At 31.5% G+C, this 17,055-nt stretch overlaps 1 protein-coding gene across 1 annotated transcript in view; it reads right to left on the reverse strand.

The window, feature by feature from the left end:
- LOC113519755 (uncharacterized) overlaps positions 1–17,055 on the reverse strand; it is a 515,411-nt gene that overhangs the window by 30,390 nt on the left and 467,966 nt on the right. The window contains exons 3-4 of the mRNA XM_052900408.1: positions 4,759–4,958; positions 2,000–2,104 (exon numbers count right to left, since the gene is read on the reverse strand). Of these exons, the coding sequence (XP_052756368.1) occupies positions 2,000–2,104; positions 4,759–4,958 (305 nt within the window). The remainder of the gene's footprint in view (positions 1–1,999; positions 2,105–4,758; positions 4,959–17,055) is intronic.

Raw genomic sequence — 17,055 nt, forward strand, 5'->3', positions numbered from 1 at the left:
TAAATTACTTCCGAAAAAAAATTACGTTCTCAATTCGCATCAATTTTAATTATTTCGCAATAAGTGTATTTTTTTTTATTTTGTTATGCAATTACGATTTGTTACTAATTCTGAAATGAGTTTCATAATTATTTTATAAAATCGAAAGGGTTTGCTTCGTATTGGTATTTTTAATTTTGCAAAAACGGATAATAATGATATATACAATAATTATGTTTTTGGCAAATAAATTATTATTAGAATTAGAATTTAGATTTTGAAATCATCGGGAATTTATCTATTTCTAATAGAATTTTAAAATTGGTATTATTATTAGTCCAGTAGTTAGAAATTAACTGAGACAACGGCTGTATAGGGTTAGTCCTTTTGCCTTTCCTATTAATAGGGATAAAAACAAAACAAAAATATCTATGATTGACACCATTAAAAAAAAAGAGCAAAATAGATTCAAAACACGCTGTAGTATTCGTGGTATCAGGTGTTAGAAGCTTTGTACTGAATTAAGGAGTTGTCAAGTTAAATAACGTGTAGTGAAAATCAGGAGCGGCTCGTCTCACAGAAAACACAAAGACAGCGCCTTCAAGCATCCCGCACACAAGTTAAATAAGACGGGACCGCTTCAGAGTAATGTGCATTTAACTTGTAACGAGCCAAAGTTTATCTCAACAAATATCAAGCAGGAATTCCGTTGTGGAAATTCGTTATTCCAAGTAAATTGTGGAACAAGCAAATGCCTACTAAATATAGCGTGGGAGTCGCAGACATGCTTGTGAATAGATGTCGCTGTTGTATGTATATGGGAAGGGAAAATAGCGGTCCCATTGTTGAAAATATATATAGTCAGGTTCAACTCCACGCGGTCCCCTTTGATAACAATGGTTAATTGTATATATCGTACATAGTTAACTTCTGATAAATACATCACAATGGATTAACCTCACTGGTACCTAGCTAGCTTGAATTAGTAGCTCAGTGGGGTTATTATTTCAGTTTCATTACTTTTTGTATCAATTAGGTCTATTTGGATTAGTTAAGTTTCGATTCAGAGTTCTCATATGAAATTTATGTTCAAAACAGTTTAGAATGTTCGCAATATTTTTTTCTTTCTATGTTTCTCTTATCATTATTTTCTTTTTTTTTCGATTTATCTTTACCACTCAGTTAAAATTATATCAAAATACACACACCGCACAGACAATCACCAAAAATATTGCTCTTTTTATTTTATATTTATTTTAATTATTATTTTCACGTACCCTCAAATGGGTTAAAGCTGAAAATCAGTGTTTTGTTTCTTGAATAATGTTCTACGCTGAGCTTCGACCTTTTTGTATTGCTGCAGATCACACATAATAACAAAATTTTATAAATCTTATGTTATTTTATGTATTATCTATTCTTATGAACATGTTGAGTGTGATTAGTAACAAACAAATAAACGATATTTATCTATCAAAAATTGGTATGGAACGAGAATTAATTGAGAAATTATCAATAAATAATTTCGTTATCCTTTTCATTTTAGATATTAAATTTTGTTTTATGAAAATTAGTGAATGAATGAAAACTTCTTTATTGTTCCCTTCAAAGTGACTTCGAACATAATAAAATTACTAACATTCTCATTGTTTAATTATAAAGTGAATAAAATTTAGGGATGAACGACAATGTTTCTTACATTCGATTTTTTTAATTTAGAACATGGAATTAAATAATAATTTATTAAGTGGATTTAGTTCTGTAAAGAAAGGTGGTTACTTTAATCGTGACCAAATAAATACGTGACAAATACGAGTCTCTATCGATTTTAAAAATAGTTATTAAAATTAGCTAACAATAGGTAAAGATATTGTGTAATTGAATTGTGATACCCTGTTTATGGCAGTCTTTTAAAAATATACGCTTAGTTATTATCTCTATCATTACGTCTGTATGTATTTAGGTCTATGGTGTGAGTAAAGCAAAATATTAGTAGTAGGTAGACCATGAATTCACTTACCTGCAGGTACCGCCGTTTTTGCACATATTGGACGTCCTCGGACACAGCGGGCCCACTCCACAGTCCGCTCCGGAGTACCCCTCGAAACACGAGCAGTAAAACTCCCTGCGAAGCGGAAAATATTATGGTTGAGGCAATAAATTTCATGAAATAACCAGTGCGGGCACTCCACTGTATGATGGCTAGTTTTTGCAATATGTAAGCAGTGAATGATGACACTATATCGGCGGTAGTGGCCCGCTTGTCACAGATTCCATCGCGCCCACTTTGTTCAGCTTTGCACTAAATTTTCCCGCTCTATTGACTCCGTTAATGGGTTCGTTGCGACAGAGATTTTTCGTCGATAAATCCTTTCCATTAAAACACAGAATATTCGAAAATTTTCAACGTAAATGCATTTTCAATGGACAAATTTGCTTCTGATTTACCTATTATGTATAATATCCACAATTTTAAACGGGATTACCGCCGAATTAAATTTTGATTCCGCCTAAAGGGAATTTAAATTTGCAGCTCTTTAGAAAATGATCAATTATGGTCAGAACAGTTACGGAAAATTCAGATTATGTTAATTAGTACTTGTTCAGTGGGAATATTAAAGTTCTTTCCGACGTTTTCATATTTAGTTTAAAATTTATGGAAAGTCTGCGTTTCAATCTGTTATTCTGCCCAAGTAAATTAGTTTAGTACTTGAGCAGATACTAAAACAATTATCTGTATAATTTCTTGTTTAAGTTCGTTTAAAATTAGAAGCTGAAGTAGCATTTAGTACGAAAATTATAACGAAAATTTAGGGAATAGAAATTCTTCCTATACCTAATTTACACTGCTGTTTAGTAGACATGCTATTTATTTATTAGTGTAATCTGCTGTCATATAAAGTATTATCTAAAATAATAATAGAAGTATATTTCAGCGATTTAACACATCGGTATTGTCATTGCGAAGGATTTTAAGCTAGGACATGAACTGCCAAATTTCGTTAAATTTACTTCAGCCGTATAGGTGTGATTGAGTAACTAACACAGACACATCTTTAAATTTTTTTTTTAATATTAATATGACTTTTCTGGTACTAACATGCTATCATAGAGCAACAAAAATAGCAATATTATGGTAAGAATTAAAACTGAAAACTATTTAAACATTGATTTAAATACACAAGGGCGATAGTTGTCTCGGAATACTCCATACTGAACAATACTTGCGACCACATCTAATTTTATCTGACTGACAAAGATTTTAATGTTTTTTAGGTGTAGGTATGTATAGTATATCTAGATATGGATATCTAAATCTCTGGTGTAACGTGTAGCCCCGCGGTCTCGCACCCACTCATCTTTGTTAATCTTGCCTTAATTACCTAAAGGTTGCAATTTATCTTTGCCTAAATGAAAGGGTTCCATTCATCTGCGAATATTTGATACAGTTGCAAATTATAGTCTTTATATTCAATTATCTATTGACATCATAGATTAAGGTCGCACCTAAAATTGACATTAAGAAAAATATCTAATAATTTTTTTATGGAACTTAGAATGATAAACAATTTGACGGCCCATTTGATGCAAAGTGACCGTCGCCTATAGACATGAGCAGTACCATGGACATAACAGAGTATACTGTTTCGCCCATGATTCTCCCATGCGTTAACATTCCTGAGTACTCAGTTATTCCTCTGTATCCTGCAAATTCACTGCCATAGACTTTCCTTCAAACCGAAACAGTCATGCAAACACAACTGCTTTACGGTAGAAACACGAATGGGACAGAGGTGTCCAAGCAAACGACTTTTGTAATATATAATTCAAAGAAAATTGCATTGTGACACATTTAAATAAATCACAGTCGTGTAGATACATTCTATGTATAGTATGGAGTCGTATCTGTGTTTATGCGTGCAGTGCAGTAAGAAAATTGTTTGTTTATTAAGAAGTTTAATAATTGTTGATTTAGCACTGCATATACTAGGTTAATCTGTGGCCGTACCATTTTTATTGTAACTTTCTCTATTTGTGTTTAGCATTAAAGATCATTTTTATGTGTTAATATTGTCAGTTGAGTCTGTTGAATGCTGAACATAAGCCTTTTCCATAAAGCGTTTTTATCAGTAGTTGCCACAATTAGGAGGCAGGTTGGTTATCACAGTTAGGATTTTGGTGATGTTTCAAGAGGGATGCTGCTACCCAACCTTCGACCTTTAAGTTCCCTTAGTCACCTCTTACGGTATATATATATATATATATATATATATATATATATATATATATATATATATATATATATATATATATATATGATATACAAGAAAAGTACTTACATAATGGCTATCAAAATATATAATCATTTGCCAAATAACCTAAAAGAAGTGTCTAATACTAAATTCCAACTATTATTAAAAAAAATTACTACTTGTAAATGCTTTTTACAATTTGAATGAATTCTTTTATTTTTGTTTTTTTTTTTTTATATTGACATTATAATTAATTTAATATATAAGGTGATCATTAATATATTCTAATTTTGACCATATAAATTTATTACTGTTGATTGACTTGCTTTATTCTATTTTCAAATTTATTGACAATTTAATTGTATGACTGTAAAATAATTAATGTTATGTAGCTAATTGTATTCTATGCCCGATATATGGGTAGGCTGTGTTTTCCTTTAACACGTTAATAACATCTTACGAATAACTATAATATACAGCTCACAATAAATATTTATTCTATTCTATTTTATGTGTAATTACTTACTGATAGTTATGCTGTGCGTAGCAATGCCCAAGTAAGCGGCACTCGATAGCGCTACACGATGCCGGCCCGGGACCCTCGCTTGGCGCCCGAACGGCGTATGTCACGTTGAACCCAAACACGGACAGGAGTCCTAAAGCCCTCAGTTGGGTCCCTTCTAATCTATTCAGTGTCAGCTCCACGACTAAGACCGGGCTTTGCACCTGAAAACAACAAACTCTCGTTTAATTCACAAACTGATCTGTAACATTTTCTTTGATGGGTGTAACTGTATATACCTATAATTAATAACAATATGAGGTATCATGGGCGTCACAGTATACTGTAATGTTTATGGTACTGTTCATATCTACAGGCGATAGCCATTTTCCATCAGGTGGACTGTCAACATGTTTTTCTTTTTTTTTTTAATTTATTTATCCACAAAATTCATATTTTAGTATATTACATTATCCGCTAAATTGCACTTGTTGGCGATTAAATACACTTTGTGAAAGATAGTTAAAAAGTTACTAGTTATTACAGTAGTTTAAAATTAAATTTAAACATATATATAGCTCACGCACAGAATGGGCCCCCCTCATCCTTTTCTGTGGGTGTCGTAAGAGGCGACTAAGGCAACCTAAGGTCGAGGAATGGGCAGCAGCGTTGCTCTTTAAACATCTCTAAAGCCTAATTGTGGTTACCAACCTGCCTGCTAAGCGTGGCAACTAATGACCAAACCGCTCTCTATAGGGGGAGGTTTATGTTCAGAAATGAATATTTGACGGCTAATATACCGCTGATATAGATAACAATTTTAAATAGCTACTCATATTTACTCGACATATTATAACAATTATAACATTCATATGTTATTTCTGTAAATAAAACGTAAAATTCACAAGGTTTGACGATATTTAGTCAAGGAAAATACGGCGCGTCATCTCAGACGGAACAAGACAAACACTTGTTTGAATATTCAATAAGGAATTTTTCGCTTCAATTGCGTTTTTGGGTTTATATCATGGGAAATTAGAGTTTAAATTATTTTCCGAATTTGGTTACCATTTGTTGAATGTTATTTAAATATTGTGATAATAATTAAAGACTGTATGTATGGGAGACAGGCGTGACAGATATGTATGTATGTATGTATGTATGTATGTATGTTTGTCTGTGTTCCACGAAAAATAAACAGTTATTTTGGTTTAAACATTTGACTACTTAACCGATTTTGATAAGATTTTTATGAGAGCTATCTGTAAAAATCCCTTTAACCCTTCTTTGCATACTGGTGGAAATTTTCATCATAACATTGAATGCCCAAAAATTACACAATAGACCAAGTTCACTTTAAGTTGATCGTGTCTGGATACCTTTTTAATGTCCATTGCAAAAAACAAAACATAGCTGTCAAATTTATTTTTTTAACCATTTTTCCTTTAGTTTTGAACATGAATTATATCACCTTGATTTATTTTACCAATAAAAAAAAATGAAAAGAAGGGTTAAGATAAAAAAGAATTTAATAAATCGGTTTACAACTGATAATTACTAATAATTAAACGTGTTACACAAAAAAAACCGACTTGAATTGTGGCAAAACCAGTTATTTTGGTCTAAAAATGAAACTTCTGAACTGATTTTGATAAAATTTCTATGGGACAAATTTATATCCCTTCAGATAAACAGTATTTTTCAAATCGGTTTACAACTGACGGAGTTATGAGATAACAAACATACAAAAATACAACTGAATTGAGAATCTCATTCCTTTTGCAGTCATCTATCACCTGAGGAGGGAACCGACGTATATGTATTACAACAACATAAATGTTTAAATTCTCATTATATTAGCTTTAACCCGTGACTTCGTATGCGGGATCTGGATAAAAAGTATAAAACAAAAAAAAAGTACTATAGAATCAATATGGAAAGTAATTTTTTTTTTATTAAAAAATGGATCTACATAATCTGTTTTTAATTAATGAACATATCGCGTAACATTCGCATAAAAAGACTCGAATAAAGTATCTCCCATTTGAAGCCAGTTACAATTGAAATATCGGCACAAGTCTTCCTTAAGTGTTAACACAATAATAAAACTCAATTTTCGTATGCAAATATCGAAACCTTAAAAATAATGCGTTTAAAAATCTGTACAGACGTCAAGGGTAACTTAAAGAAACGCCCTCTGTCGATTTATTTATGAAGTTATACCTCTTCTGCCTTGTGGTTTTTTCAGTAAGAATTACCCGCTGCTGGCAGGAAATGGTATCTGGCAATTCTCCAGACTGTCGAATTTTTTTGTTGGCTCTTAAAGTAGGACAGTTAGTGAAATAATATAAAGAGGCACCGACGTAAGGTTATTTTCTGCATATCATGTTTTTTTTTAATATAGTTACAATACTTTGAAAATATTTTAAAGTTATTATATTTTCCTTTATTAACATTTAATTAAGGCGGCATTTTGTAATGTGACCATATTATCATGTATTTTAAGTTGGTATAAATGTATGTTTTGTTGGCTGTCTTTAAATAAGTAAAGAATGCATTTTATCAGTTGTATTCTGCGGCTTTCTCCGTGAGTTAGTAAAGGTATAAAATATCATTATGTGTTAAGTTAGGATATAATTTACTTGTGTATAATAGGATATAATGTACTTTAATTTCATTAAATCCGTTTAGCTGTTTGTGATTGAGTAACAAGCATCTAAATTTTATTTAATTTTTTTTTAATGCATATTAAAATTCTATGTAGTACATATGGCGGATTTAACACCGGACGGTATTCTCTACCAGTCGACCATTGGGCAATTCGAGAAATAAGTAGGCGGTGCATTATTATATATAAATTTTTATCTAAATATCCAAACCTTTTTACAAGCTTTGGTTATCAATCAAAGCTTGTAAAATTTATTTAAAGGTCCTTAGGGCACAAAGCAAAGTCGCGAGTTACAGCCAGTTAAGTAATAACACAGAAAGAAAAATTCATTTGAGCGAGCTTAAAATTCTCAACACACGCTTGTTATGGAAATTGCAATGAAAATTCACTGGGTAGTCTTTGAAAGGTGAATGTTACCACTTCCAACGCCGTATAATTGTTATTGCAAGTCGTTATTGCCTCAGCTAGCCTCTTGTAAAAGTGATTCCCACGAAATTAACCGAAAGGTGGCGCCTGTGAAGAGCCACCATTAAAATGTTTAAGATTTACCCGATTAATTAAACGTTTACAGAGTTACAATTGAATATTCGCAAACAGGTTTTCGGTCAGTTGAAATATTTAAAAAGCGGCTGTTCATTTTTGGTACGCAATATCGTATTAATATTCAATTTGTTGTCGAACAAATGAATACGTTTTTTCTGTGAAACGTATTCAGCAGAGTGTGGTATGTAGGTACCTACGTAGATGAGGGAGATGATACCAGAGGGAGACTGACAAAAGTCGTTTGCTTGGGCACCTTTGTCCTATTCCTGTTTCTACCGTGAAGTAGTTGTGTTTGCATGGCTGTGTTTCGGTTTGAAGGGTAGGATATTAATTTACAGGGTACAGAGGAATAATACCTGAGTCCTCAGAAATGGCAACGCATGGTCATATTATAGGCGAAACAGTATACTCTGTTATATCCATGGCACTGCTCATGTTTATAGGCGACAGTTACCACTTCCCATCAGCTGGGCCGTCAGCTTGTTTGGCATTCTAAGTTGCATAATAAAAATGTTTTCTACCGTACTTTATAAGTATTTACTATACTCATTACACGGGGGGGGGGGGGGGAAGTGATTGTTAGTAATGGAGATTGAGAATCCCATTGCTAGCAATATACCCAACCAGGTCGACCTCCTCGCGTTTCCCCCTGGAAACTATCATGATTAATTCCTGATGAATTCATCATGATGGGCTAACTGGCCTGTTTTCATCTTCATCGATCACCCTTCACTGGTGCCCCGCCAGCGTATCCCGTTAGCGCAGGTGGGGTTACTATTCCATTTTCTACCAATAAAAAAAAAAACTCATTACACGACAATTACTTGGAAAAAAAACTACTTTTTCTCTATTCTGAGATTTTATACTTCTTTTGTTAAGTTGAATTGATAAGTAACGTATACTACCTTGTAACTATTGTAGTTGTCTATTATGGACGACTGTGACGTAAGTATAATAATTAAATTGAGTTCCACAAAAAAATATGGCAAAACAGTTATTTAAAAATTAAACTACTGAACCGATTTTGATAATATATCTATGGAACCAATCTGTAAGTATATTCTTTCAGATAAAAAATAATTTTCCGAATCGGTTTATATTTCAGAGTCGGCATCGCTCTTATATTGATAAAAATGCAAATGAATCTGTGTAACCACCAACAATCACCACAATAAAATAAATGAATATTCATCTTGGTGTATATGTATTTATAATATCTACATATTATATACTGTCCAAAATCTCGATATTGACAGGTATTATAAAAACTTTTTAACAGCTTGTAAAGTAAAATTTAAATTCAATAACCTAGATTTCATAGAAAAGTAATATTCGAAGTAATGCGGTCTGTATTATTTTGTAGAATAGAGTGCTAACATGCAAATTTAAAAATTAAATAGAATTGGCGGTAAAAATGTTTCTTAATTTTCTTAAATCCTATATAAAATTTTCGGTGGCAAAGGTGCGGTATTTATACAACCATATTAATTTTTCAGTGTTTTGTTATACATAATTGAAATTATACATAGTATATGGCACTACAAGAGCTTGTCTTATAGAAATTAATTGTCGAATTAAAGCTTGCCTACATTTGGCAACAAAATAAAATTATAATGTCACAGCATGACGTCCCCTTGCTCACATATTCTCTTGCAAAGTCGCTAAAAGTAGGTAGGTACCTACCTAATTACGAAAGTTCTATTCAAGTCGTACTGTGATGAATAATGAGCGTCGTGTGGGTACGCGAAATAATTTATATAAATTTCGCTCTTTGCCGTAATAAATATCATTGTTGCTGAGTAGAAAGGGCTTTGCATCTACGGGTGAATGGATGCTATTATTTTCTTGCTGGCAAATGAAGCGTTAACATAAAATGGTTTATTGGAAAATATTTTATGATTTACTGAAATTACTAATGGGAAAAATGCGATAAAATGCGGTCTAAAATCTAGATATACGTACGAACGTACGGAGAAAAAGTCTTAAAAACTGTCATCTAACAAACAGGAAGAACTTTTTTTGTGTAATTTGCTTGTGATTTTTTTTTATTTTTAATTAATTTTTTTAAACTAAAACAAAACGTGTCATTTTTCTATGTTGCAAGCAATTCTAATAAAAAATTCTCAAGTCATCTGAATTGTTAATATTAATTGACAGCTATTTTCATCATGTACTTTTCCTTTAAGTTTAAAAATATTAAATATAGTTACAAATTAAGTTATGGTGCTCTTTCTGTCTATTTGTTACTTTCATGACAATTTTATATTGTCTTTTTCTTTCAGTTTAACATCACTTTACCTTTACTATTACTACTGATTAATAACTATAATATGTATCTATAATTATAATATTAAAAAATCCCGCTGACCTAGGTAATTATTTATTAGATTTATTTCCAATACTGAAAAGAAACGTACTCTGTTTTAGTAAAAAACTAAGGAAAAATTAAATAAAATCTCAAGTTATAGCCCTAAAAATCCTTATTCTAAAGGAGTTACAGTAGTTTTTTACTAGAAAATTAGGTATGGTTAATGATAATGCATTATTATAAAAATGCGTACGACCAAGCTCTGAAACTTTCTTTCTGCTTATGTTTTTTGTCGAAATATAATCTACAACAATTAAGGGCAAATGTGTATAGGCTATACGTGGGACCACGACTCTCATCTTAGACCATATCATCGTTTTACATCAGGTGAGATCATGATCAATCGCAAAACTATTCAATAATACAAAAAAAAAAAAACAAAAACACTTTCAATATCTTATTTACATATTATATAAAAAATATTTACTGTGGAAATTTTTGTGCTTCATAGCGGATGGCATTACATAAAAAAGAAACTAAATAAATACGTTGTATCGTTTACGTCCCGCGGGAGTGAGCAATATTCATCGCCATTTTGAATCTGTAAGCATTCGGAATAGCGTAGGAACGGAACGCTTAAGTTTTATTTGCAGTTATAGTCCGCGGTACGAATTAACGTTTAGGAGTAATTGCACTTGTAAAGGGTTGGCTGTTTGAGCTAAAAGCACTTAGTTCAATTTGCTTTTGTAATATCGTACGCGAATTTATTGCGAAAGTTTAAATATTTCATCATGTGAGTTTGTTACGCAGACTACACCAGAGGGAGACTTTGTACAAAAGTCGATTGCTTGGGTATCTCTGTCCCATTCGTGTTTCAACCGTGAAGCAGTTGTGTTTGCATGGCTGTGTTTCGGTTTCAAGGGTGGGATATGGCGTGAATTTACTGGGTACAGAGGAATAACACCTGAGTCCTCAGAAATGGCAACGCATGGGTGGTATCATGGGCGAAACAGTATACTCTGTTATGTCCATGGTACAGCTCATGTCTATAGGCGACGGTTACTACTTTCCATCAGGTGGGCCATCAGTTTGTTTGCCATTCTAAGTTGCATAAAAAAAAAAAGACGTGTAATAATGTTTAGATTATAATTAGATGAAAGGAACGCAATTTTGAATAGGAATGAAATACGTTCTTTGTCTATGCAGGTATTTGAGTTTATAAAATTAGCTTAAATTATACATATATTTCTAGTTAATAAAAAATTTGCAATGGACATATTAACTAACCTTTTTTAAGTCAATGTTTAGTTAGATATATTTTTTTAATGTCGTAGAACTCTAGAAAGCTGTAGACATAAACCGAATTCTTTGCGGGCAAAGTCAGTTGGTTTTAATATAAACGTTTTTCTAAAATAGATCACTTATTTATTTTTGTATGCATGAATAGGAATAAATCTGAGAAATAAAAATAGTGTATCGTAAGATAAAGATGATAATTAACAACAATACAATATTTCCACGTTTAGAGTCGAAAGAAGAGGTATTTTATTATATTTATTTTATGTTTATGTATATATGTATATGTATTATTGTATATAGATATGTATGTATTTTGATTTTAATTGTATGAGTTACTTATATATGTCAACATATTTATTATTTTTTAATAGAAACATCTATAATGTTTCCTTCTATTATTGTACGCACACTGCCCGCTGGTAATTAATGCTCCTTTCCACTCAGGGTTTGCTGGAAGAGAACTCTTACAGAGTTAAGCTCGCCTGTTGTACATCTGTATTTTATATATATATATATATATATATATATATATATATATATATATATATATATATATATATTTTTTATACAACTTAGAATGGCAAACAAGCTAAAGGCCCACCTGATGGAAAGTGGTAACCGTCGCCTATAGACATGAGCAGTACCATGGACATAACAGAGTATACTGTTTCGCCCATGATATCCCCTATGCGTTGCCATTCCTGAGGACTCAGGTGTTATTCCTCTGTACCCTGTAAATTTAGGTCATATCCCATTCTTCAAACCGAAACACAGCCATGCAAACACAACTGCTTCACGGTCCAAACACGAGTGGGACAGAGGTACCCAAGCAATCGACTTTTGTACAAAGTCTCCCTCTGGTATGTTATATGTTGTAATTTTTTTGTGTACAATAAAGAATAAATAAAAAATAAATATATATATTAATGGTTATATAACTATAGTGGTATTGTTACAAGTACTACACGAACAGTATTTATAGTCTAAGTACATATCTAAGTGTTGCCGTATTCTGTAATTTCAATAAATTATCTATATCGAGTTTATTATTCCCACGGTATTATGTTTAAAACTTATGTGGATATTCTTTGTTGGAAATAAGTTATGTCATATGCACGATCTTTATTACTGCAGAGCGAACATGGCGCACGCCTGGACGTTAAATGTTACATTTATTTTAATAGTAAAGGATGCATATACTTTATGCAATATGTTGAAACGTAGCTGTCCACGTTATATTTCTTAACTTATAAATACAAACCAGTCAAGTGAGAGCTGAACTCAAATGGCGGGGTTCCTTACATATAACTATATGTACATATATATTAGGTACATCTATATCGAGTAGAATGACCTTTATTAGATTTTTAATACGAAATAGACAACTAATAGTTATGATTATTGACACCATAATTCGTGATTTCTTATTTTCGAACATAATTATGGTGAAAAACTGGACCGTATAATTAAGTTTGTTTTTGTAGGGTTTTTGATAATTTCCCAATAACGATGTTAGTTAGAAATATATCTTTTATTTTATATTTTTATAAACTATAATTATTTTAGATTTTTTGCTGCACTAAAGGAGATAAGGGGGAGGATGGTTTTCCTCATATTTTCGATCATAACTAAAAAAACTACGTAGTTCAAATATATATAAATTCATATATAAAGGTATATAAATATAGCTTTTTCATATGATGCCCCAATTGGACTAGTTATCATATTTGTGTCCGTCGTGTATCTCCTAATAAAAAAAATAAAAATATTTTGTCAATGATTTTCATTGCAATATATAAAACTGTTCCAAATTTCAAATAAATAGCATTAATTGTAGCTGAGAGGTTGCAGAGAGTTAATTTTGTTCATTTTACATGTGGAATCCTAAAAACGCGTATTTCGAAGGCGTGCACTCGTAAAACAAAAAGCAGACTACAATAAAATGTTCACTTATTTATTCAAGTTCGTAGGGGTCGTTAACAGCCGTAGACCGGGTAGCAAGGATGAATATTATAAAACGGGCATGTCCAAAAAATATAACCCGACTTAGGTACCTACTGCATATAATTTCACACAGTGGCCAGATGATGAAACAAAACGCTGTGGTTTGTTTTGCATCTGAATTTACATTTACCAGAGAAACTTTGTGTAAAAGTTGCCCGCATAGGTACCTCTGTCCCATTCGTGTTTTTAGCGCCAAGCAGCTGTGCTTGCAAGATGATTTTTTGGTTTGAAGGGATCTCACCTTTTGTAACCATTTTACAATTACGTTAATTCTAAAACGATTTTAGCAATATTTTAATTGAACGGGTGTAGGTATGCCCGTGTTAGTTCCGTATTAATTTTACAATAATTGAAATAGCAATATTTCAACCTTAGATTATATGGACATTGAGCCTCAAAAACGGGTCAATTTTATGTCAGCTAATTGTCAAATTAGCTGACTCGTTTTTTTTTTAATTAGTGTTCTAGGTATATTATACACATACAATGTATCTTGATGTATTATTTAATAAATCAATACTATTATTTACGCATTAAGAAGATTCAGAAATTACAGGACAAAGTAAATATTAAAGTTATAAAGGAATCACTCATAACTATTTATCACGCAAAATTGTATGGAAAAGTTGACCGCTTTTCTTGAAGCATTTGTATGGAGAACCTCTATTTGTATAATTTAAGGTTTCAACGTTCCAAATTCAAATATTTTCAATTTCAAGTATTTAATTACAATACATTTTGTCATTTATCGGCAATAAATTCTAAATGTTGATATCATTGTTGTGAGTAATAAATATAAGTTACTTTAAAAAAAAAACTCTTGGTTTATAGAATATGGAAATATTCTTGGAATATAGAATTATTTTGTTCAATTCTGCTAATATTAGTATGTGTGTGTGTGTGTGTGACTGCTAACACTCGAAGATTGACCACTACTATTACTACCAGAAGATACAGATACTAATGGCAGTGGAATTAAATAAAATAATTCTATTTAAATAACTAGTGATATGGACTTGTGTAAGATAACACCTTGTTCAGTAAAATATCTTGATTTATTTTAAAAAATTTTTGTTGTTATCATTGACTATACAAAGTTATACTTATGTTGCAATAAAGCCGCCATTATGACTATGGTAGGTTGATATAATTACATCCACTCCAAAATTCCCACGGGAAACTCGATAACGATTAAAAAAAATCGAGTTTGAGAATTTTAAAAAGGTTAAATCTATTGTGCAAATTTTATGCAAACGACGTTACAGACAACAGCTGGTCAACATGTAAGAATGAGTTTTGTGATCCAATAGAATCCATTTAAATCTCTTTGTAACAAAGCAATGCTGCAAAATGAGCGCAAAATATTTTACAAGCTTTTATTTAACTCGAAATGTTAAGAACATGTCATACATATTATTTAATTCTTAAAGTAGTTCTTGTTAAAGGAATTAAATGAAATTTTAGTGTATAATATATATTTAAACTCGTTGATAATACTTGTATCTATAGAATTATGCATTATGATGTCGGAAAATGGTCATAAAATTTCAGAAGTAATTATTTGCGATAAGAAAGTCTAATCTACGTCTCCAGTCTACAAATAGACGTCCCAATAATACTATAAAATAATAATACTATAAAATAATAATCAGATAAATAATACATAAATTCTAAAAAAATATTATATTTGAATTGTATGAGTATAATGTTTAATTAATTTATTTGTAAGATGTAATTTTGTAGATTATTTTGGTTAATGAATAAAAAACTTATAGTTATTATTTAAATTGAAATCTGATTTTGTTCAGATGATACCGAGCAATGCACCATGCACCGCACGAGCGCACCTCTGGGCAATATGTTAGCACATAATAAATCTCCGATTATTTGTATGCTGCCCGGAGCCAGTTCTGGCGATTTACAAATTCTATTTCCACAGAAAGGTGGTAACCACCTTCCGTTCTATTTTTCATTCGCGATCTTTCATTTCTGGTGCTATAAATGCAAAGGGGCGCCGCAATTTCGCGTCAGGATGCTTTGGGCCATTATCGCCGGCTCTTAATTTCGTTTTAATATAATACGCTTTGGAGCGCTCGACTTGTTTATACGAAGATCATTGTATTGCGCTCCTATACGATTTTAACAATACATACATTTAAATTAATTCTTTTATTAAAATCTATGAATTGTTTTCCGCAGTATAAGTACACTAACTGTAGATTTTCAGTTTGTTGAAAAGACGTCTTTAATAACTTATTACTTTATTTTACACAAGTTATACATTGTGAAAGTTGATAAGTTTTTTTTAAAGTTATATCTTACATATAAATCCAAAATGATTTTGTTTATTTATTATAATTAATGAAGAACATGATTGTTGCTCCGAATTATGAGGATTTAATTATAGATTAAGCGGCAATGAGCTGGTCACATAAACTTGGAAAACCGACAACCATGGGGAAGAAAAGTTATTGAGTGGTGATCCCGTACAGGCAAATGCAGCATAGGATGATCCCCCACTATATGGACCTCAAATGCACTGCAGGGATGTAGGTGTCTCTAGATCGTCCCTTAGGGTAGTTTATGGGGGAGGCTTATGTTCAAAAGTGGACAGATAATAGCTGAGATGATGATAATTTTGGATGTAGATTAAGTATGCTTTAATAATCCGTCCATTCTTGTAAGAGGTGGACTAATAAAACAATAATGGAATGAGTAGTAATAAAAACACAGATAAGAGATGTTAAAACTTTTTATTCAAATTGTATCAGAAGAAGAATAATAAATCGGAAAAAAAGAAAGAAAAAAAAATTGCATTTTATAGAATGTATTATTATCTAACTGTTTTATTTAAATTTTGCGATGAACCTTTCGCGTGTTTAGATGTTAAACAGAGCTAAAAGTCTTGTAGTTGTCTTTTTTTCCTTCTTTACCCGTTAATCATGTATGCTGTTAACGTGTCTGTTTCACAAATGTAACTACTATTTAAGTTTTTTATGTTTATGATCTTTTTTATGTGTTTAATAAATAAATTAAAATAAAATTAAGCACGAACACGATTTTATAAGGCATATTGCTAGCAAAGGGGTTGTGTTGTTATATACCGTTATCAACAATCCCTTTTCTTCCTGGTTAAGTTATGATGGAATCACCGACAGGTTGAGTAGGCTGGGATTTAGAGAGATAGATTTTAGGGGTGGCAAATTTAGGCCCAATTTCGTTTATAGTCATACAAAAAATTGTACTTCATGTAATTGTAAACAAACAGGTTACCAAAATGTGAAGTTCGGTTGGCGCGGCAAAAGAATAATAGTTTACAGGCGATAAATGTATAAATCCAAAACTGTATGGTATTGAAAGGAAAATAAAATACTTAAGAAGCAATCATTACACTTTTAGTATGTAGAGAAAAAATATTATGTTCGTGATTACGACCATGTTTATAAAATCGTTATTAGTTATTTGATTATTATTTTAATTAATTCCGCTAACATTAGCA

Source organism: Galleria mellonella, unplaced genomic scaffold (assembly GCF_026898425.1).
Source record: "Galleria mellonella isolate WM207_F2 unplaced genomic scaffold, CSIRO_AGI_GalMel_v1 utg65, whole genome shotgun sequence".
NCBI lineage: Eukaryota > Metazoa > Arthropoda > Insecta > Lepidoptera > Pyralidae > Galleria > Galleria mellonella.